General features: G+C 35.0%; 2 protein-coding genes and 1 long non-coding RNA gene across 5 annotated transcripts; 1 reads left to right on the plus strand and 2 right to left on the minus strand.

Moving 5' to 3' along the window:
- Positions 1-3,776: 3,776 nt before the first annotated feature.
- LOC126586515 (GDSL esterase/lipase At1g29670-like) lies at positions 3,777-7,263 on the plus strand. Its single transcript, XM_050251367.1, has 5 exons — positions 3,777-4,306; positions 4,832-4,959; positions 5,086-5,331; positions 5,459-5,702; positions 6,880-7,263. Exons 1-5 carry the CDS (start codon positions 4,063-4,065, stop codon positions 7,098-7,100), a joined length of 1,083 nt encoding a protein of 360 aa, XP_050107324.1. The 5' UTR covers positions 3,777-4,062; the 3' UTR covers positions 7,101-7,263.
- Positions 7,264-8,352: 1,089 nt separating this feature from the next.
- LOC126588072 (floral homeotic protein AGAMOUS-like) lies at positions 8,353-16,683 on the minus strand. Of its 2 annotated transcripts, none has more exons than XM_050253212.1 (9): positions 16,430-16,683; positions 15,751-15,989; positions 11,417-11,498; positions 10,530-10,591; positions 10,346-10,445; positions 10,166-10,207; positions 9,086-9,127; positions 8,782-8,951; positions 8,353-8,622 (listed from the first exon to the last, which is right to left on the minus strand). In XM_050253212.1, exons 2-9 carry the CDS (start codon positions 15,978-15,980, stop codon positions 8,619-8,621), a joined length of 732 nt encoding a protein of 243 aa, XP_050109169.1. In that variant the 5' UTR covers positions 15,981-15,989; positions 16,430-16,683; the 3' UTR covers positions 8,353-8,618. The 2 variants fall into 2 exon arrangements, with proteins under 2 accessions (XP_050109169.1, XP_050109168.1); XM_050253211.1 differs by having other exon boundaries at positions 8,353-8,695; positions 16,430-16,682.
- A 3,368-nt stretch (positions 16,684-20,051) lies between these two features.
- On the minus strand, positions 20,052-21,915 carry LOC126587340 (uncharacterized). Of its 2 annotated transcripts, XR_007611035.1 has the most exons (3): positions 21,679-21,915; positions 21,491-21,574; positions 20,052-20,602 (listed from the first exon to the last, which is right to left on the minus strand). It is a non-coding gene; the product is annotated as an uncharacterized LOC126587340 (long non-coding RNA). The 2 variants fall into 2 exon arrangements; XR_007611034.1 differs by having other exon boundaries at positions 21,491-21,915.
- Between the last annotated feature and the right edge of the window lie 768 nt (positions 21,916-22,683).

Here is a 22,683-nt window from a genome sequence, read left to right on the forward strand (position 1 = left end):
AAGAGGAATACTACTAGACCGTAGTACTAAGTGGTAGCTTTCCACAATTAAACCTCAATATTTTAGAAAGACGCATACCCTTCACGGAGTTTAGGAAGATTCCTCGGAGGAGGACTCCTCTAAGTGTCGAGCTTAGCGGCAGTCATCCAAGTCATCGCTGGGAGGTGTGGGGCGAGCGGCGTCGAAGAGGGATTTAGGAAGATCTCTTCCAATCTTGTGAGAATGTCGAGAGGAGAATTTGAAATAGATACAACCGCTTATGGCATTACTTTCTATATTCTGCATATGGCTAAATAATTGGAGTCAAGTAGAGTTTTTTCATGCTCCTCATCAATGACTCAATGCAACGGAGCGGCTTACTCGATGTCTTCTTATGTGAGTAGAAATGGACGTTCTCATAGATAGGGTGTAACAAATGGTCGAATAGGGTGTAACAAATGGTCGAATTTAATAAATTGCTATCACTTTATGTGAAAAAAGGACCAACTATACAAGCCTTAAATTTGTAGTTCGATGACTTTATTTTTGTTTTTTTAGACAAATGATAGCATTACTGGATTAAATTGTTATTTGTTATGGGGAGGTGGACTGAAGCAGGGATAGAGCCAATACTAAGGTGCCTAGATATGATTGTTTTTTGCCACTACAATAAAGCACCATTTGCTCGACAACTTTACTTTGAGGAATTTTTTTTTTCCACCCGTGTCACGCGAAAAGAGAGTTAGACAACGATTGAAATTCAACAACCAAGCCTTTATGTGTAATTTGTCTCGCCTTATTCTTCATTCTCATTGGATGTGTTAGGTTCCAACAATATTCTCTTTTTGTACTTGGACTTTTATCCTGAGAGATATTAAAAGGTCCTTGGGTAATAGCTTATTAGCCAGTTTAAAAGGATGTATGGATTTTTGAAAGAGTGTTGATATGTACCCACCCCATAGTCTTAATTCTCCGCCCACTTACTAACCATGTCTGGTGTCTAGTTGTGGTTGCTTTCAGCTGGGTTGGGCGAGGACGTTCTTGACTATTCCATTTTCCTAAAATCTTCCAGATTCAATCATTCTTTATATTTATTTTATTTGTAACTTAAATCTGTTAGGGATATTTTAAAAATATGACGGGTGAGAAGAAAATGTTTGGTTTTTAAACTTTTTATGATGAGTGAAAATATCACATGAGGCGGGAAAAATGAGAGTATGGAGTGGGCATAGTACGTAGCACTTTGTTTGAAATAAGTCAATCAATTACACGTTTACATATTTAGAATGAAATAAGTAGTGAATTTGTAAAATAGAAATTGAGGAGAGAATTAATGCAAATGATATTCCTCCTAATCAAAATAATATTAATACCATTTCTTATCATTTCCAAATAAGAAAATATGTGATTAGTCCTTCATTAACCTCAAGTCCAACGTATTAACTATTTCACTTTTGAATTTCCTTGGTAGTGAGGCCTTAAACGTGGAGGCTAATTAACCCTTAATTGGAAAACTTATCGATCTTGATTTTGGACTATAAGTAGATTGGGTCCTCTAATACTCCCTTTGGCTAACACGCATGTAACATCTCCAAGCCCCTCTATATATATATATATATTCTCCCCCCTTTTCCATTTTCTTCACATCGTAATTTGTTCTGGTAATATATATATTCACTGTATCCTAATACTACTACTACTACTTTCTTTCACAACGGCAAAAGAAGCAGCAATATATTTCGTAACGAATATTGTTGTTTTGGTGGTTTCAATGTTATCACAATCTCCTCCTGTTTATGGAGAGCCACAAGTATCTTGTTTCTTCATTTTTGGCGATTCATTGGCCGACAATGGCAATAATAACCTCCTCCCGACATCTGCTATAGTTAACTACAAGCCCTACGGGATTGATTTTCCCGTTGAACCATCTGGAAGATTTTGCAATGGCCGCACCACTGTGCTGTGGACATACTAGGTCTTGCATATCTTCTCTCTCTCTCTCTCTCTCTCTCTCTCTCTCTCTCTCTCTCTCTCTCTCTCTCTCTATATATATATATATAGGTAAAGTGCCGATTTAGTCCATAAACTATCACCTCAGTGAAAATTAGGTCTCTAAATTATTTTTTCGGTAAAATAAGTCCCTAAATTCCTTAAAAATTGCTAATTTCATCCCTATTATTATTTCAAAGCTATTTTATTCAATTTGTCATCAACTTAGAGTGTAATACCATCATTTTCTCGCCTGTAAGCCCTTAACATTTTATATAGGTTGCGAATTTAACATCTAAGTTACCTTCCAAAGTTAACTCCATACACTATTTCTTTATAAAAAATTATCAATCTACCCTATATCACATGCAAATGTGACTTAAATTGACGGAAATTTGAACATAATAGCTTCAAATATAATATTAGGGATGTAATTGGTAGATTTTTATAATCCAAGGACTCATTCTTCTGAAAAAATAGTTCAGGGAAGGACAAAGAAGCTAGGACAGGAGGGTAGGGTTCAAGAGAGTAGAATGCGTTTGGGAACGTGGAATATAGCAACCTTAACGGAAAAATCTATGGAAGTAGTGGAAGTTACGGTGAGGAAAATGATACGTATTATGTGCCTCCAAGAAACTAAGTGGGTAGGTCTTAAGACAAGGGATCTCGAAAATTCAAGTTTTAAACTTTGGTATTCAGGCACAAATAGAACAAGAAATGATGTTGGCATCGTCGTGGACAAGACCCTAACACAAGATGTTGTAGATGTTAAGAAGGTTGGGGATATAATTATAGCAATCAAGTTTGTGATAGGACAATAACTCATCAATGTGGTTACTACGTATGCACCTCAAGTTGGATTAGATATGAGTTTGAAGGAGAAATTTTGGAAGACCTTAGAGAATTGGTTCGAGGAATCTCTCAGACAAAGAAGTTATTCATAGGAGGAGATTTAAATGGACATGTGGGCAAGGAGGCAAGCAATTACAGAGGTTTTCATGGTGGCCATGGTTTTGGGGAGAAAAATGAGGATGGGGAGGGCATCTTGGGTTTTGCAATGGCATACGATCTTTTTTTAGCCAACACTTTCTTTAAGAAGAGAGAAGAGCATGTGATCACCTACAATAGTGGTCCATCAAAAACACAAACCAATTTCTTTTTAATGAGGAAATGGGATCGTATAACTTGTAAGGATTGCAAAGTGATACCGGGAGAGAGCTTGGCTACCCAACATCCCTTGTTAGTGATGGATGTACACATCAAAAGAGATAGAAGAAAGAATAAGACCATGAAGTGTCTAAGGGCCATATGGCAGAATCTAAAAAGAGAAAAACAAGTCTTTTTCAAAAAGATGAAGCACATAAAAGTAGTGGCCCAGATGGTATACCGATTGAAGTGTGGAATGTCTTGGGAGAGACATGTATAGCATGACTTACAAACCTTTTCAATAAGATTTTGAAAACGAAGAAGATGCCAAATGAGTGGCAAAGAAACACTTTGGTGCCTATCTATAAGAATAAGGGTGATGCATAAAATTGTATGAATTATAGGGGTATTAAGCTAACGAGTCATACCATGAAGCTATGGGAGAGAATAATTGAGCATACATTGAGGCAAGAGACAGGAGTCTCAGACAATCAAGTGCTTTTCATTTATATTTTGCGAAAAGAATGCAATTCTTCATTATCTGCACTACTCTTTCAAGTGCTCATATAAAAATAGGGCAGAAATCATAGCATTGACGGCTACTTCTTTCCCAAATTTTTAACTATTATGACTGAAGATAATAACCCCCAATAAGGTCCCGAGTTTAATTGTCTTTAATTAGTATAAATTCTTTTTGGATTTAATCTGTATGATCAAGAGCATAACATGCTTACCCCCACGAACATTCCAAAGGCTTTCATTCAAACAAAGACACTCAAAGTGTTTAATCCAAAAAACAAGACATTCAAAGTTAAAAAATAAAAATAAAAACCAACTTTTCATATTATCTGATAATACCACACCCCCCCCCCCCCACCTTTGTTTTACCTGTCTTTTCCGAGTTATAAGATTTTTGAATTCTAGCTTTTTCTTTCACAATGGGAACAAATGACAGCAACATGGACGTTGATGATGATTAATGTTGTTTTGGTGATTTCACTATTACAATCTTGCGTTTGTGGAGAACCAAAGGTGCCCTGTTTCTTCATTTTTGGTGATTCATTGGCAGATAATGGCAATAATAACCGCCTCCAGACCCCGTCTAGAGGGAACTACAAGCCTTACGGGATTGATTTTCCCCAGGGACCAACAGGGAGGTTTACCAATGGCCGAACCATTGTTGATATTTTAGGTCTGCTCATTGCCTCTCTCTTTCTAAATTTCATTTATGCTTTCTAAATATATATCACACTATATAGCTTTTTTTATGTCTAATTTATTTTGTCATATACTTGTATGGTGCATTTGCTTCTTTAATTGTCAAGAATGGAGCCAATAAGTTGTGAACTCAGACGTTCTATGTAAATGGAATTTTGATGGAAATCCAAATTTATGTGAAGTGTCTTTTATAGATGATTGCACGCATTTGATCAGGTTTAGTTTAGGAATATGATTTATACACATGCCCCTTCTTTTCTGCATACCTCTGTTTATTTGTTATCCATAAAGGAAAAAAGATCATATGTACAATAAATATTCCTATGACCTTAATGGATAGAATCCTATAGGCCATGCCCAGGCATTGTTCTTTAGTTATTCTGTTGAATATACTGCATATATATGTGTGTATATATATACAAAATAATCTATAATAAGTATGCTTGCAAGACATGTAGAACATAAGGCTATAATTTGAATATCAATCTTTACATTACAGCTGAACTTCTGGGTTTTGAGAATCCCATCCCATGCTTTGCCAATACTAGGGGGTACAAGAACATTGTTAGAGGTCTGAATTATGCATCTGCCTCAGCAGGACTTCGAGATGAAACTGGCTCCCATATGGTAATTAATTAACTATTTGCAATAACAAACATGACTTATTTACATATGTGAATTCAAAGTATATATTGCCCATATTTTGCATATGCATTTATTAATTATATCATAACACATAATTTCTCCTTGTAGGGTGAGAATGTCAATTTAAATAAGCAATTACTGAATCACAAATCCACAGTCAAGCGCATTACTTCAATAATGGGTCTTAAACAATTGTCCAGGCAGCATTTACAAAAGTGCTTATATTCAGTTGGAATGGGCAGCAACGATTATCTTATGAATTACTTCCAGCCCAAGTTTTATCCCACCAGTAAGCAATACACCCTTGAACAATATGCTTCAGTTCTTATTGAACAATATTTTCAGCAAATAAAGGCTAGTAACTAGTTAACATAACGCACTTGTGTTTAAATAATTAATTTTCCTTGTCTCTGAGACTCGAAGCAACTGCATAAAAAAAAAGTTTGAATACTGACTTGTTTTATATATTGGCTTACTTAAGACTCTGTACAAGTATGGAGCAAGGAAGGTGGTCTTGAATGGAGGACTAGTAGGATGCACTCCATCTTCAATTTCGACTACAAATGGGTCTACATGCGCAGAAAATTTGAACAATGCAGTTCAGTTTTTTAACCAAAAGCTTAAGTCACTCGTTGATCAGCTCAACGCCAAACTGACCGATGCAAAATTCATCTATGTTGACATGTTTGGAATTTCCGGAAGTCCATCAGATCTTACAGCTGCAGGTTTTTAAACTCTGTTTGTGCTATGGTTTATTTTATAGAAAACTTCATTTTAATCTTTGGCAAAGATGACTTTTACATTAAAACCAGGAGTAAAATCAAAATCTAATTTTAGTCCCTTGATACATTAATAACCTCATTTATTAATTATATTTTGATTTTTTAATTATTTCTCTTTTTCTTCCCAATTTTTAATGTATTAATTTTAAGGAAAATTAATTAAAAAAAGCTTGAAAACTTTGAGTTTTAACGATAAGGACAAAATAAAGGGTAAAGTGAATAGTATCAGGATTGAGTTTTTAGTGTAAAAATGTGATTTTTCGTTAAAGTGAACAATACCGGGAGCTTTTCATTAAAGTTCCCTTAATTTTATTTCATTATAATTTTCATTTTCATTTCATTTATCGCAAACATTTAGATAAACTAATTTTTGTTATACAATATATTTTGATGTACTTTATCTTCTTCATTTAGGTACATTAAATTTATTATAATACATTTCGGTGCATACATTTAGGTACACACATTTCGGTACATACAACATTTATGTACAATAATTCAATATAATATATTTCTGTACCAAAATTTCGGTGCATACATTTCGGTACACACATTTAGGTACATTAATTTAATATAATACATTTCAGTGCATATATTTCGGTACATACATTTCGATACTAACATTTAAATACATTAGTTCAATATAATACATTTCGGTACTAACATTTAGGTACATTAATTGAGTCTTTCAAGTTTAAAGAATGTTAAATAAAATTAATAAATTAAAAACTCTTTTTTGGTAAAAAAATAAATTAAAATTTGTATGTTAATAAATTTAAATATTTAATGGGAGACATTAAATAAAATGCACATTAATTATTTTGAATTAAGGACACATCAAGGGATTATAATCAACATGCAATCTAACACCAGGTTTATTTTAAATTTCAATCTTCTTGAAGGATTAAAATTAAAAAGCCCATTTATTTTATTACAATGTTTTTGTTTTGCTTCGCATATGACCGTTATATGTGATGTCGGTCATATAATATGCATAATGTGAGAAAGAAGTCCTTCGTGACGAGCTCATATATGCAAATTAAAATCCTAGCTTAGCCGTATTTTCATAAATAGAACAAGTTAAAGTGTTATATTAATTTGTTTTGTTTTCATATTTCAGGATTCAAGGTGACTAAAGCAAACTGTTGTCCGGTAGATGAATCTGGCCAATGTCTTCCTTCCAAAGCTCCATGCCAGAATAGAAGCGAGTATATGTTCTGGGATTTATTCCATCCTACTGAAGCTTCTAATCTCATCACTGCAAGAAAGACATACAATTCTTCTAATTCGTCGGACACTTATCCAATGAATCTTAGTCACCTAATTCAGCTTAGGCTATAACCATGGGTAGCCAAAGAATTTAGATTTTACATTGAAATTAGTCTTCCCCCTGTACATCAAGATTAATAAACTAATCATTACGTGACATTTACAAGATCGAACTAGGAAGAGTATACTATAATTGTAAATATAATTATGTATTTTTTGCCAATTTGGCATGAAATTAAGCTCCTAATATATTAGTCCAAACGTGACTCCAATTCAATTCTACGAATCTTTTTCTTTCATCGATTAAATGCTTCTATGAACTAGTTCTTCACTTGGCGGCATGTATTTTTCTTTCCAATGTTGAAAGAAGTTTCAAGTTCAAATCTCCCTCTTCCATTGATAGCATGATAAGGTTGAATTAAGCATTCTATGTATTTTGTACCCATTTCCGCGGGAGAGATTGATGTAAGTATAAGATATAGGCTGATGGACCTGTTACTCGTGTTTCTAAAAGAACTACATAAATTAACGATTTCATACCAGCCTTAAGCAAAGTCTAAGAAGAGTACGTTCCCTAACTTCCGTATGCCTTTGCATTTGCGCATCAGCGCATGGCATCTCTTAATCTCGTTTTCCTTGGTTTCGAAAATATTTGTGCATGAGGAAGTAGAGTAATTCTAAAACCACACCTCTTGGTCCTCAATATCAGCCACAAGAATCAACTAAATTGCTTGCCAATTGAAAATTTTATAAAAAAACTTCTCAAACATGTTGAGAACACTATAATGTTTAATAAGATTGTATCTTGTAAATGAGCAAAGTCTACGAAGAGTACGCTTTGGTTTCAGGGTAGCAGTGATTACATTAACAGTTACTTCCGGCCTCTGTTTTTTAACACCAGTCTCATATGTACCCTTGAACAATATACTGCAGTTACTTGTTGAACAATATTCCAGCCAAATCATGGTTAGTAAGTAGTGATAATTTTTCTAATTGATTAGGGCCCGTGTGGGACTGCTTCTGTATGAAAGCACTTCTACTCATAAACAATTCTGCTGAAAGTGTTTATGTAAGTGCTTATTCCTGAGCAAGAAGATGAAAGAAGCATTTTCGTGAAAATGTTGGGAAAAGAAAGTCCAAAACGATGGGCGGCTCAGATAAATTAAAATACCTAGCTCGTACATTTAGGTCCTCTAATATAGATTCTGCAAGAAGAACATACAATTTCTCTGACCGGTCGGACACTGATCCGATGTATATATCAGTCACCTAGTTAAACTCAGCCTATGATCATGACTAAATATCACACAATCAAGCATATATATTAATAAATAAACCAGGTAGCCTTGGATATATTTATATATCAGACATATATAATAAATGTTCAAACCAACATTATGAAAGATTCGATCACATGTAAGTTGGAGGAACTTGTTAGGGTAATTTCTCACAGAAATCTTAGTAGTACATATTGCTGCAGGCATAAATATAAAAATACAGATGAGAAATCCGCTTTCATATACTAAAATACGTACGTATGCCTACGTACTTGGTACCAACGGTCTTCATTCCCAAAGCAATCTTGATCATTCATCTGGTGTTATTATACACGCCCACCACAGTAAACTAAATCAGCAGAAGCAATACAGACCAAGCATATATATTAACTGCGCACGAATAAACGATGATCAAAACAATGTGAATAATAATTTGTGATAATGTGTTTGATAATTTGGGATTATCATGAACTTACACTAATTGAAGGGAAATCTGATCGTGGCGGGGATTGTGGTGATGATTGGGTTGTAACACGTTCACTTGGAAATAGTCCCGAGAGTCGTATGGCTGAGACTGCAGGATCTCATAGCTTCCTCCTCCAGCCATCACATTTATGTTCTGCTGGCCCCTCTCATTCTCAGCTATCTATATATCCAATTCATAATTCCCCATGAGTTCTAGCTAAATACGCACTGCATACTCACATAAACACAAAGACAATATGCGCACGAGCACATAAAAACACACAAATTTTTTAAAGAGAAGGAGAGAGAACTCGCCTTTGCTCGTAGGAGCTGGTTATTGTTGTGCAAGTCCAGTTCCTGCAAGGAAAATTTTGACAATAATGAAACCAAAAAAATATCAGTTTGATGAGTAGAACACTCATATTAGTTATATGATGATTTCAAAAGTACGAACGTACAACTTGTTGCGATAATTCACCATTCGCACTCCCTTTGTTTTTCTAATTTCGCTTTTGTTTACTAAATTACCAAAGCACAAAAATAAGAGAGAGGAGTCCAAGGTAGATATATAACATATATGGGAGTGAAAATCGTCACCTATTATTAATGCTTGTTACTAACATCTAAGACTAAGAACTCACAGTTAGTCAACATAGAAGCTATAAGAATGGTGAGAGGCGTCTCTTAAAAATCGAAAGAATAACCTAACAAAAATTTTGAAGTATAAATCAAATTTTCACCAGTAATCTTGAAAAATATTAGTTTTCAATTCATCAAAAGAATGATGATTTATAACAATGAATTGCAGATTATCATGTTTTCTACCCTGCGTGTACTGATTAAGTTGATTAAGACAGTTTGATGCCGGTCTACAGCTTTCCAAATGCAGATGAACCACATTTACAATATGTTCAGAAATAAAACGCGTATATATAGGCCCTTTATGCAAAGGAATTCTCATTTTAAAAAAAATGGAGATTAGGTGTGGAGCCCACTCCACATCGAACTTTAACGATCCGAACTATCTACTTTGTAAGTCTCAATTCATGGATCATTCTTACAAAAATTCAATTCAATCTGAAACCATTTGCCTATTTAATTATCAAGATAAAATTTCATTGTTTCTTATATAATAAAGTATTCGTTAATTTCGTTGAACTCAATTAGATGTCTTAAACATTTCGGATTTGGCTAATATTTTGCAAGGATGATCTATGAGGTGTAACTTGAAAAAATAGATGGTTCAGATCGTTAAAATTCGATGTGGTGTTGACTCTACAACTAATTCCCATTTTTATAACAAAATGGGGATCCCTTCCCATAAAGGTTTCGTGTATATATATCATAAGAAAAAGTAATTTTGTAAAATGAGCTAACTGAGTTGAAGTGGTGTACCCTTTTCTGCATGTACTCAATTTCGGCAAACAAGAGCTCATTCTGAAAAGAGTTCAAGATTTGAAAGAAAGAAAAGAAAAACGTGTCAATGGCTATGCAAAAGCTAGAAATATGATCACAACAGACAGTTCAGATCGCGAAAATCATAAAAAACGATCAATATATAGCTTCATTAGATACCTTTTTGGATCGGATTCTGCTAATTGCTTTCTCCAGTTTATTCTCCAGGCTCTTCAGGTCCTTGACAGACATACTACTCAATGCATCACCCATCATATTCCTGGAAACAACATTCATATATTGTCAAGGAAAAGGCTGCCAAGCTTATGGTATAGCTAGGGTTAGATGTCTTTAAGAATATTACCGGTTGTCATTCTGCAATTTCACTATCTGCGCACGCAATTTCGCAGCTTCTTGCTGGTAGTACTGAGATTTACATCAATAAAGCAATAGGTTAAAACATCTGAACATTAAACCAGTGATAAAAATTCATAGAAACACTGCTTTAACAGGATGCATGCTTTAAGACATCACAGGTCACCTTCACATGTTTGCTTCTTAATTAGGGCTTTATACGTTAATACATACATAATGTGTAAATATAAGAAAAGTTTCATTAGTATATATATATGTGTGTAATACACACACACACGCACACAGCCACATAATTATTATAATTACGGCTCCATATACCTATCATGAATTACAAGTTAGAAAAAATAAACCTTACACAATTTCATTAACTGTTAGTTCCCTGAGAACTTGATATCTTTGTATCAAATATGAGAGTGTGAAACCACTCTTTTAAGGCAATTATATATTAATCAAGATAACACGTTAACTACCATTACCAAAGCATATTCTTGTGAAAAAGCTTTCGCTTTACCGGTATCTTTGGTTGCAATGTGAATGAACAGAGAATTTAATATGGATCTTGAATGCTCACCCAAGTTCCAGGATTTATATTGGAAATATTGATTGATTAAATAATATAGCCTAAAGTTTGATTAAGACATCCAAAAAGGAAAAAAGACTTGTCTTGGTCATGGATTGGCTTTGTTCAAGACCTACATAACTAGTCTTGAAGTCAATGCCTGAGTAGTTCAAGACTTCATATTTCATGGTCCCCTAGATGATATCAAATAAAAATGACAATGAAATCCCAGAAAGAACTGAATCAAACTTTTAGAATCAAACTCCAAAATTATGAACTTTTCTGCCAAATAATATCTACAATCAGGGTAAGTGTACCTGAGTACTAGCTTCAGAAACTGATCCAGTATTTGAAGAATCTGCACTTGCCTTCTTGTACCTCTCAATTGTTCCTTTAACACTGCATTGTATGCACTAACAGTGTTAATAAATGAATCTATATATCTAGGGACCACTGAAATATGAGGATGATTCGACTAAAATGATAAATTAATAACACTTTTAGCTACCAGAAAAGACTCTCATGCATTGATACCCCACGTTAGACATTCTCTTTTTTGTCACTGAGATTAGATCAGATTGGATTGGACAACTCATAAAATTGAAGTATGTTGAAGGTAGAGAGAGGTAAATAATTTTTCATTTTAAGGGGATTAGATGTTTGACCAAATAAAAAGGAAGGGATTAGACGCGAAGAAAATATTATCTCTTTTAACCCTATTATTCTAAGGAGACTGAAAGGGGTAAGTTTTTTTCATGAGTAATCCACCTTTTACCTTGAACTTGGACAAAAATCTTCATTTCTTCATTTAACACACCTTCAATATGGTGAGTTATCAAATCCAATTTAACTTAAACACCAAACAAACCCATAGTCCAACCAATATGTATGGAAACAGTGCTCAAAAGCAAAAAACACCGATATAAATTAATGCAAGTACCAAATCCTCAAATTATAAGCAAGCTACGTCTATATACTATAGCATTGCTTATGCACCAGACACTTAAGAAATATACGGTCTGAAAAATTGTGATAGTTAATATGAAAGGCATGCCCTGAGGAAAGCTACCCAGCTAGCAAAAGATTGGTTCTATGTCTAGTTTATCAGATCAAACTTTCAAACATGAACAGGTATGAAACAAGTTCCTAAACATTTTCTACCCTAAAAAAACTGTGAAACTAAAGAACAAGATATTAATTAGTCAACCTTTATCTTAAGGCATCTAGCTAGGGAGATAAGATGGTAAACTTCAAGAACATGGTTTGTAGTGGAACTACCAACTGGTTCTGTAGTCATGATAAAGAGGTCTCAAATTGGAAACCCCTCTTATATTGGCAAAAGAAAGCAAAAGGTTTGGAATAATAAGATGCTACCATTTTCTGTTGCCTTAGGTAGTAAGTCGTTGCATGTGGTTTAATATTGTAGTGAATAATGTATTGGGTTTCTTCTACTTGTGCATCTCGGGTTCAAAATTCTCTCTCTCTACATTTTTATTATAGTTTCGAACTCTTTCCCCTCCCGTTAATAATAATAAATTAAAAAACAAGTAGTAACTTGCTTGAAGTAATGGAATGCTTTACATTTTTTTTTTCAAATTCAAATTTTCCCTTTACCCCTTTGAATATTTTTCTCAACTAATTAACATCTTGGGGATAACTATACAAAAGAAAATTAATTACTAGCTTCTCTGATCCAAAGTAATGAAGCATTTTATACATGTAGGGGTTCCAATCTCAGTTTAACCAACAGTTCTAATTGGGTTCTCTTGTCATCTCTTGGCATGGTGCTTGCAATTATAAGTGGAGCTCTCTTCACAAATAGTTTCTACAAAATTAATGAGCATGAATATTAGTGCATTTTAATTAAGAAAAACTAATGAAAAAATGCTTGAAAACTTTGAGTTTTAACGATAAAGACAAAAGAAAGGGTAAAGTGAATAGTATTAGGATTAACTTTTTAGTGTAAAAATGTGATTTTTCGTTAAAATGAACAGTACCGAAAGCTTTTCGTTAAAGTTCCTTTTTAATTAACTTGATATAAACGCTTGGGTTAATTAGATATAAAACTGCTGATGTTCATGTCAATTTACAGAAGAACACAACATGTAAAGGGAGTTCCCAACCACAGCAGAATTTCTGCAAAATGCCTGCTTATCCTCAGCAGAATTTCTGAGTCAGATTCTGCCTGTGCTAAAATTTGAATTTCTTTCCCCAAGCTCTAGCCTTTCTGCCTAGTTCTATTCATTTCCTTAGGCACACATGCTATCACATACCATTAAGGGCTAATCCTACTGACTTAATCTGAGATTTTATGACTAAATTTGAATTATAAGGCAATTACTAACGGTCAAATGAACAAACTCTTTCAGTTAACAAAGCCTACGAAATCAAATCTCAGTTCCTTGACACCAAAAAGAAAACTCGGTTTTCTGAGTTAGACCTGCTGACCTATTTCAATCAGTCTCTCAACTGACGGATGTGAATACAAAACCATATATCAATATCATAATTATACAAATAAATAAAAAAGATCATTCATTTCTTAAAAAATAAAGACTCACGTTTTCCTATGCATACTGATTCCTTAAAATCGTCGAGCTTGTGATTGGCTCCCCGTGCCACCGTGGCACAACTCCCCAATATGATTGGTTCAACTAGATTAAGGGCCGTACCTATTGCAATCATTACACAAGGGATATTACCCGGAGTTTACCATTTTACCCACCTCGAGTACTTTGTATATTTTTACACCACACCCCCTTTTTTTACATCACACATCCTATTTTTCTATTTTTAATTCTCTTCAATTCTTTTAATTCGACGGTAAAAATTTGAAAGATATGTTTTTTGTGGATAGAAACACCCTCAAAAATTATTATTATTATTGTTTTTTTTTTTTTTCTGTCTGAAAGACTGAAACTCTGATGAGAACATCAAAGCCGTCTGTTTTCAGCAACAGAGAAGGCAGCTGACATATAAGCCAAACGCTCAGACGTTTCCCATTGGCTCGCACTTGTCGTACGTTGTTTCTGTTTCACTGTATCTCTCGAACACTATAGAAAACTTGCATAAATATATCTATATGCAAGATCTTCCGCAAATGCAATAACCATTCTATGATGCCATAATTTTGATGACCCAGTTGAGCTATGATCTCACACACACAGAATATCCCTCCCTAATAATTTGGAAAAATAAATTATGAAAGAAATTACTTTGTGAGACCCAATCCAAGTAGAAAAAATTAACCGGCAAGGTTAAAAATTTAGGATTGAAGAACTGGGAAAAGGGGAAGAGAAGACAATGTAGGAATCATGATATAAACGCCTTTTGTCAGAAGTCAAGAACCAAAAAATCTTTTGTGACGTGACCAAAGATTCTATTAACCAAAGACAAAGTAGAAAAAACGAAACCAAAAAAACCCAGAACTTAACCCTAACTAGACCACATCCCATTCCCAAAAAATGTCAAATTTAAGGAAAAAGTTGACATTTTGACACTTGGGTTTTGATTGGCTGTGGAAAAAAATGTCTCCTTTACTCGATAAGGTTTACCCAACATAAATCTTTGGACAAATTGATTACCCAATGTTGTTCCTTATGAACCCTAATCTGGGAAATTAGGGTTTTTAATTTTCTGTGGGAAATTCCACGTGGTGAAATTGAGATTTGGGGAATTTTAGCTTCTGGGTTTTGGTGGTTGTAGCCAGATATGGATCTACAGGGAAGTTTGTTTCATATTTCAAGCAAAACACATTTGGGTGTCTTGAAACCCTAATTTGTGCTTATTTTGCAGAGAGGTCCTGTCAATACATTTATTTAATTCTTTTTTTTTATATTAAAATTGTACTTTACGTTCGTGATGTCTACAACTGACGTGCTATTAAGGAAGTGTCAAAGAGATGGGGGGCTTGGCTAATGGGGGGATGACAGCTTGTGTGTTAAAAGCCTGCTTAGCTTCATAGATGACAAAGAGAGTCATGTAGAGAGAGAGAGAGAGAGAGAGAGAGAGAGAGAGAGAGAAATAAAACAGAGAAAGGGGAACAGAAAATTAACAGCAATGGAGGGAGGGAGGGTAAGGAGCTGATCTCAGAAGCCTGCATACATTCCCAAAAACCACTACTTTTTTCTATCTATTACACCAGATCTATGTTTCCACCAAACCAAGAGCTAAGAAAATGATCATAAACAGAAAAGAAAAATTAAATTTAAAAAAAAAATGCCCAACAAAAGCACATACGAGGAAAAAAAACAAAACACAAGAAAGTGAATCTTATAAGTTATATAGAGAGATAGAGAGAACGAGAGGGGGGAGAGAGAGAGAGAGAACTCAATTTCAACTCAACTGAGTACCATAACAATGATTATGTTCTTCCTGATTATATCCACTTAAAGATCTATCTCACAGCAAAAAATCTTGAGGACTGAAACACCAATAACTTTTTGAAATGCTAAATTTGTGACCAAAATTTGCACAAAAGAAGAAAGAAAAAGAAAAGAACTTTAACAAGAACAAAGAACTTGTATTAAAAGGTAAATTTAAAATGAACAAAACTTGGGTCTGAAATATTTTCTAAAATTCTTTCATTAAAAAATTAAACGAAGAACAAGAAGAGGAAAATTTAGCAAGTAAATTGAAGCAATAATATTACCTATTGTTGGCATACTCATAGAGGCGGCCACGGTTAGAGAAGACTATGAGAGCAACCTCTGCATCACAGAGCACAGAGAGTTCATAGGCCTTCTTGAGCAACCCATTGCGCCTCTTGCAGAAGGTCACTTGACGATTCGTTGTGTTTTCGATCCGCTTAATCTCGATCTTTCCCCTACCCAATTTTCTCTGGGGAGAGTCCATGGACAAGGATTTGCTTTCATAGGCCATAGTTGGAAACTGAATCAATAAGAACAAAGAGATCAATCAATTAAGCACCTTTCTAATTAAAATAAAAACCCCAGAACTTTAATTAATTACTATATTCCAGATCACCAACAAAAAGTTTGAAACTTGCAGAAACAAATGAAATTATGAAAACTTGGTGCAATTCAACTACAACAACTAGGGAGCTTAAACTATAATTAAGTAACAATTAAGATAACAATCCCAACTTCAAGAATTTGTGGCTGAAGAGATTTGATAGAACTAAAGTTTGAATTCTTTATATTTGTTTTGGATGATCTTGGTGAAAAAGATTGATGGGGCTAAAAGAAGTGAAGCAAATGAAGAAGATTTAGGAGATGGTGTTTGAGTATTTTGCTCAGTGAAACATGGCAAGAAAAAGATCATAAGATGATGATAATTAAGGACAGAAACAGAGAGTTCTTTCTTTCTACCTTTTGGGATTTTTTCACAGCTCCACAAATCTAAACAAGGAGATATGCAGAAAATGGAAGTGAGGTGAGATGAGAGGTGTGTATTTATAAAAGAAAAAACGAGATTTTCTCAATCGTTCTAATTTCCGAAGCAATTATTCTACAACTTTATATATTTTTCACTGGCTAATTTTTTTATTTTTTATTTTTTGGAGGACACTGGCTAGTTATGTAATGGAGATGAAGCAAAAGAGAAAACATGGGAAATGGGATTCACTCATTTGATTCAGACTCCATCAACCATTCACTTTATTTATTATTTATTACTTATTTTTTAATTATTAATATATTTTTCATGCCTGTGAAGGATGAGAGGTAATAGAGAGAAAGAGAAGGGAAGGGTTACTTTCTGAAAGCGATTATTAATGGTGTGAATGTGACGTTTGGCTAAGCGGCTTTGCTAGCACACCTCCCTTTAGGTTAAAATATTTACAAAATGTATACATGTAAATAATAGAGAAATAAAATAAATTATGGGAATTTTTATAAAGAGTACACTATATTTAAGGGAACTTTTACAAAAAAAGTTTGGGTTAAGTTTATTTTAACCAAAAATCATGCTATAACTTTATTTAATGAAAAACCCTTAAACTTTAATAAAATTGAGAAGAACTTAAATTTTAATGAAAAAAAACATAATTTTAATATTAAAATAAATAAATAAAAAAATTGAAGCGCGGGACCCATGCATCGTTACACATATTGTTTATGAAACTTATTACACTATTTATGAAACTTAACGGTACTACACTATTTATAAAACTTACTACATTGTTTATGAAACTTAACGGTACTACACTGTTTATGAAATTTACAATGCTGTTTATGAAATTTAACGGTACTACATTGTTTATAAAACTTAACATTACTAGTGCGCGCTGGGCACACATGTTTATATTTTATGTTTATTTTCTTTTTGTCCTTATCATTAAATAAAGTTATTAAATGATTTTTTGTTAAAATACAAAATTTTGAAACTCTTTTCATTACTTTTCTTTATATTTAAAGACGCAAATAATTCGTTCAATACGATAGAAATAAAAAAAAAAAGTGAACTTTTGGAAAAAAAATTTGTCGGACTTTTAATCCGGCCTCAAAAAAAATGATCACCATTACAAAACTTGGAATAAAAATAAGGAAAACTAATGAAAATTACTTGAAAACTTTGAGTTTTAATGATAAGGACAAAATAAAGGGTAAAGTGAATAGTACCAGGATTGACTTTTTAGTGTAAAAATGTGGTTTTTCGTTAAAGTGAACAGTACCAGGTGCTTTTCGTTAAAGTTCCCATAAAAATAAGGGTGTGCTATCCACACACCCCAAATTACTTCTCACACACCCCTTGTTAATTTTTGTCTGTTGATCTTCTTCAATTAATCCGATCCGATAGCCGAAAATTAGAAAGATGTGTGAGAAGTAAAATGGGGTGTGTGGATATCACATCCCTAAAAATACCATCCATCCAAATATTTGCTAATAAGTCTGGGCGCCCTTCAAACCACGCAACCTCGAGATCACCACAATTTACGCCCGCCTTGGCAAGTCCTATCAACTAGAACAATTCACCGCATGTTTTTTTTTATTTTTTATTATTATTTATTACTCTTAATTATTTATTTAATTTTATATAAAGTATAGGTCAAACTTCATTTAATGTTTGTTTCTAAAAATTATTTGAATTTAGTTTCTTAAATTGGAATGTTTAATAAGATACATATGTATCCCTAAATCTAGATAACAAGGGGTTTACGAAATAGAAAAAGGAGTTGGTCCTGGTGGAATGAGAGAATACATATATCCCCATCTCCCACATGAACCATATATGATGTCAATTTATAACCCAATTTAATTATTTCCCAAGAAAAAACAGCATAAAGTACAGAACGTTTCTCGTTTGATCAATATATTAAAATTTGGATTTGAGTTCGTTGATGGTTTGCTAATAAGCTAATTCGAAGTATAACTTTGTCTGCCATATTGTCCAGCCATATATGCAGCTCCTTAACGAGTATATTTATAATACAGGGAGCTCTTGATCACTTTGTAGTGACCAATAATTTGTTGTTGTGATGGCCTGGTCATAGCTAGCATGTATTTGACATTTTCCATAACCAAGTCCCAATTTTTGGTCAGATCAAAATGAAAAATATTCAGTCGTCAATGATCATTTGATTTAGTCATACTCGGTCTTAACTTTACTGAAAAATATTATCAGCATATATTCCTTTGAACCTTTCGTTTAGCTTTGAGTCTTTCTAAACTTTCAATTTGTGTCACCCGTCAAGAGTTAGGTCTGGACTATGAGGAGACCAGTTGTTAGGCACACAACTGCGAGGCTTATCTTGGCTTTAGCAGCTACAAATGGTTGGAAGCTTAGAGTATGAGAAAATTAGCAAGCCTGCATATGTGAAGCAAATTCAAAAAGCTCTCTTATACCATATGGACAAAACAATCCTCAATTTGATGACAGAATAAACGGCGAGAAGAACACTGACATGAAACCAAATTGAAAGTTTACAGGGCAAAGTAAAACAAGATGTGTCAGTTAGTGACATTTCTAAATTTTTTTCAAAAAAAAAAAAAAACGTTCCAATTTCTCACTTTTAACCGTAAATCGGGGCTTCCATTCGATCTGATTAGACCTAGCAAAAGGGGTCTCGCCCACCTGTACGTGTACTCCTGCAGGTTGATCATCTGTTTGTTTGTTATGCCATGTCACTCGTGGTTTGTAGACGACATGTCACTTTTCCTTACCCACCTAATTGCAAACACAGGGATGATAACAAGTTTGCGAGGAAAGGTGTAATGTTGGCCATGCTCGATCGACATTGGAAAACACCATCCATCTTTCTCTTGTTGCTACATATAATTCGACCTACTATATACTACCCAATTAATCATCGGAGGTGCTTTCATTTATGTGCCATATTAGCTAATTGGTAAATTAATATGTATATAATTTGATTTATGGATGTGAATTTGTTCCTAGGAGCCATCTACTAAGATTGGTATATATACCGTATATATGGAACAATCTCATTCTTTAGAGTATTATTCCACGATTGAATATGAAAGCCTTGCATCAATAGATCAAAAGATTATGAACATATCACTACTTACCAATTGATTTTTGGGTTGGATGTCTCCCCTCTCTCCTCCCCTGCCATCCAAAAGAAAACTCTAAAACTTTTCTCCTTCAGCCGTTGGCTCCTTGCCATGGCTTGGGGTCGGCAGCAATCCCCTTATTTACGTTTTTTCTCTTTCACACATTATCACGTGCCTCCCTCTTCCCCATCTCTTCACCCATTATTTGGGAACAACCCTCCATAGTTTAATGGAGCTTCATCCCAAATATACGGTTGTGGGGTGGTATTATGTTTGTGGTGGGTCGAAGCCACCTTCTTTTGCTTGTTTTCATGGTGGTTGTGCGCTCCTCGGCCGTTTTAGTGGCTAAGCCACCTCGTATTACACGCCCGACCCTAATATCCTCCAAATATCAAGGTAGGCACGTGCTAGCCAACACTCGAAGATGACGAAGCCATATTAGAATGCATAAGAACTAGAAAGAAATAACTAACATAAATAAAACTTGTAAATTTAACTATAATGAATATGCAATTGTGGAATATGTTCAGAGCATACAACTAATCTAAGACACTAAAAAGGAATAATATTAAATTGAATGAACAAAAGGATGCGTCCTACACCGAGAGGACTCGAAGATGCCAATGCTGGAGTGACTTGATGCCAAGATTGTACGCCTCGATTCTAAGTCCTAAGGGGGTGCATAACAAAACATGAGTGGACCAAGTTGATATATAAGTAATACGGAAACAATTATTCATCAACGTACTAACCCCCAAAGTTTATGAAAACTCAATAGTATAATATGTAATAGGTTTTCCGAAAACTCTAGCAGGCAATAAAACCTTCATAAAACATATATCATATAGTGTGCTTAGTAGTGGTATCATCTCCCACCCGAAGGCATATAGAACTCCTTACTCGCCCGAAGGCATATAAAACTCTTCAGCTGAAGCCACCTACAGACGCCCCGCCGAAGCCATATATAAATATCTTTCAATCGAAGCCACCTACACACATCCTGCCGAAGCCATATAGAGTATCATTCGCCTGTAAGCAGTATCATATGAATAACCACTGAGTAAGCACATAAAAACGTTAACATAATATTTCTAATATATATCTCAAATTGGAGCTCAGTAACTAAAACGTCATATCGTAAAACCACGTTCATAAGTAGGTATATAGTCATCAATCATATATACCACAAAGAATGTAAAGTCAAATAAGCATGATAATTCATAAAGCGTGAAACCAAATTACTTATGTAGACATAAAATCATGCTTTTCATGTATGCATTTCTGATAATAAAAATATGCATTCTTTAAGTGGTCCACTCATAGATATTTCACCGCTGAAAAGCTGTGCAAACAAGAGAGGACTGAAACGCCATAAATAATTGCACCTACGCACATAAAGGGTCCAATTAATAAAACTCTATCATAACGATTGAATTTCAGGAAATGGACGTCATAAACTGATTCAGGATGTTGAAAAATATCATGGGAGACCTCAAGTACCTCCACGCACCGCCACGTGTCGAGTTGGGTCATCGAAAAAATCATCAACGCCATCGTGGTTACAGCCGTGGACGGCAGTGGAGCACAGTACCTTTGGTGGAGGCGCATGTGCTCCATGTGCCAACAAAGACTGACGCCCATGTGCAAGCCACGCGAATTGGGCTTGGGTTAGGTTTAGGTGTGTTGAGCCTGGGCTAAGCGAATTGGGCTTGGTTACATAGGCCCAAGGTTTGGGCAAGACTTTTGGATTGGGCTAGGTTATGCGGTTTGGGTTTGACCCATTTCCAAGTCGGGTTGGCCGGTTTCGATGAAGAGGAAAGCCGAAGCTATCCTAGCTCCTTTCAACCCCAAAACCTAACTAAAACCTATCATGCAAAATACCAAAATGAAGCCCAAGGAACAGGAAGAGATTTGTACCAATTTCAAGTCGAGTGGTGGCTGGATTTGGTCAGAAAACGGTCTGAAACCCACGGGTTCTCGCCGGAATTTGGGAAAGGCATTCTGAGGTGGTTTCATTGCAGTTTCGACGTCCAACACACATCAACATGGTCAGAAATGTACTACAAGGATGAAAAGAGAAACATCTGGAGTGTTTTGAGACTTACCCAAGTCGGAAAAATTACAAAATTCGTCGAAGTTATGTTGGGGAAGTTTGTTTCCGTTGGAGCTTTGAGTTATAGCCTCTAGGCTCAGTTTTCCTACGTAACAAAGCTTGGGTTTGAGCTCATGAGGTCTAAAGGGTGGATGTGGTGGTGGTTGGAGTGTTGATTTGTCGAGGTTTGGTGACTTTCTCTGCATTACAGAGAAAAGAGAGGACGAGAGAGTTGAGAGAGAGAGGTCCGAGAGGGAGAGTGACAGAAATGGAACAGAGAGAAAAGAAAAGAGGTTGGGCCAGGGGAAGACAAACCAAAACCAGTGGGCCCCACCAGGCACACAAGTTAAGACCCAAAAGCAACAATTTAAAATATCTAGCTCATCCCAATGAAATTACCAAAATACCCCTCCGTTCTAAAATCTGTAAAATTATTTGGGATGGGTTGTTACATTGTACACCTAGTTCTAAGCTGAATTCACCTTGTTTGGGCCATAATTGATACAGATCCATCTAGATACAGCGGTGGCGTGATTCGTGAACCCATGTCTCAACACGGATCCATCTAGATACAGCGGTGGCGTGATTCGTGAACCCATGTCTCAACCCAAGATTGATCTATGGCCAATAAGCCTTCCATGGCCGGACTTGCAGTGGGTTTCCTTGCCTTGGTTGTTGTATTGCGGATGATTCGAGGTACAATGACGTTGTTGATGGCCTGAAAGAGTTGCCTTGTTTTACGCCATGGAAATTAGTCATCAGTGGTTTCCTTCACGACTTAGTTGTAATTTGTGTTTGCTTGTGCCACCTAGCGGTTGTATCCTCTCACTTTTGTGATGGCTCTATGTGTTCTTTGATCCTTCTTTGATCCAGATCTGTCACCATTGATCTATTATTGTAGCAAATTTGCACCATTGATTCTTGTGTGTTGTGTTGTCTGTGGCTGTCATGTAGGGGATTTCAATGCTTGCTTGGATCACTTAAGTAAAAAAACGGCTAGAAGAGCATGTCGAAAGTA

The sequence above is a fragment of the Malus sylvestris genome, chromosome 10 (genome assembly GCF_916048215.2).
Source record: "Malus sylvestris chromosome 10, drMalSylv7.2, whole genome shotgun sequence".
In the NCBI taxonomy this organism is placed as follows: Eukaryota; Viridiplantae; Streptophyta; class Magnoliopsida; order Rosales; family Rosaceae; genus Malus; species Malus sylvestris.

Excerpts from the sequence above, each read along its gene's own strand:
- LOC126588072 (XM_050253212.1), bottom strand. The coding sequence starts at position 15,980 with ATGGCCTATGAAAGCAAATCCTTGTCCATGGACTCTCCCCAGAGAAAA. Across the intron at positions 11,499-15,750 it reads TATGAGTATGCCAACAATAG|TGTTAAAGGAACAATTGAGA; the intron begins GTAATATTATTG and ends CATACAATGCAG. Across the intron at positions 10,592-11,416 it reads TTTCTGAAGCTAGTACTCAG|TACTACCAGCAAGAAGCTGC; the intron begins GTACACTTACCC and ends TGTAAATCTCAG.
- LOC126586515 (XM_050251367.1), top strand. The coding sequence starts at position 4,063 with ATGACAGCAACATGGACGTTGATGATGATTAATGTTGTTTTGGTGATT. Across the intron at positions 4,307-4,831 it reads AACCATTGTTGATATTTTAG|CTGAACTTCTGGGTTTTGAG; the intron begins GTCTGCTCATTG and ends TTTACATTACAG. Across the intron at positions 4,960-5,085 it reads ATGAAACTGGCTCCCATATG|GGTGAGAATGTCAATTTAAA; the intron begins GTAATTAATTAA and ends TTCTCCTTGTAG.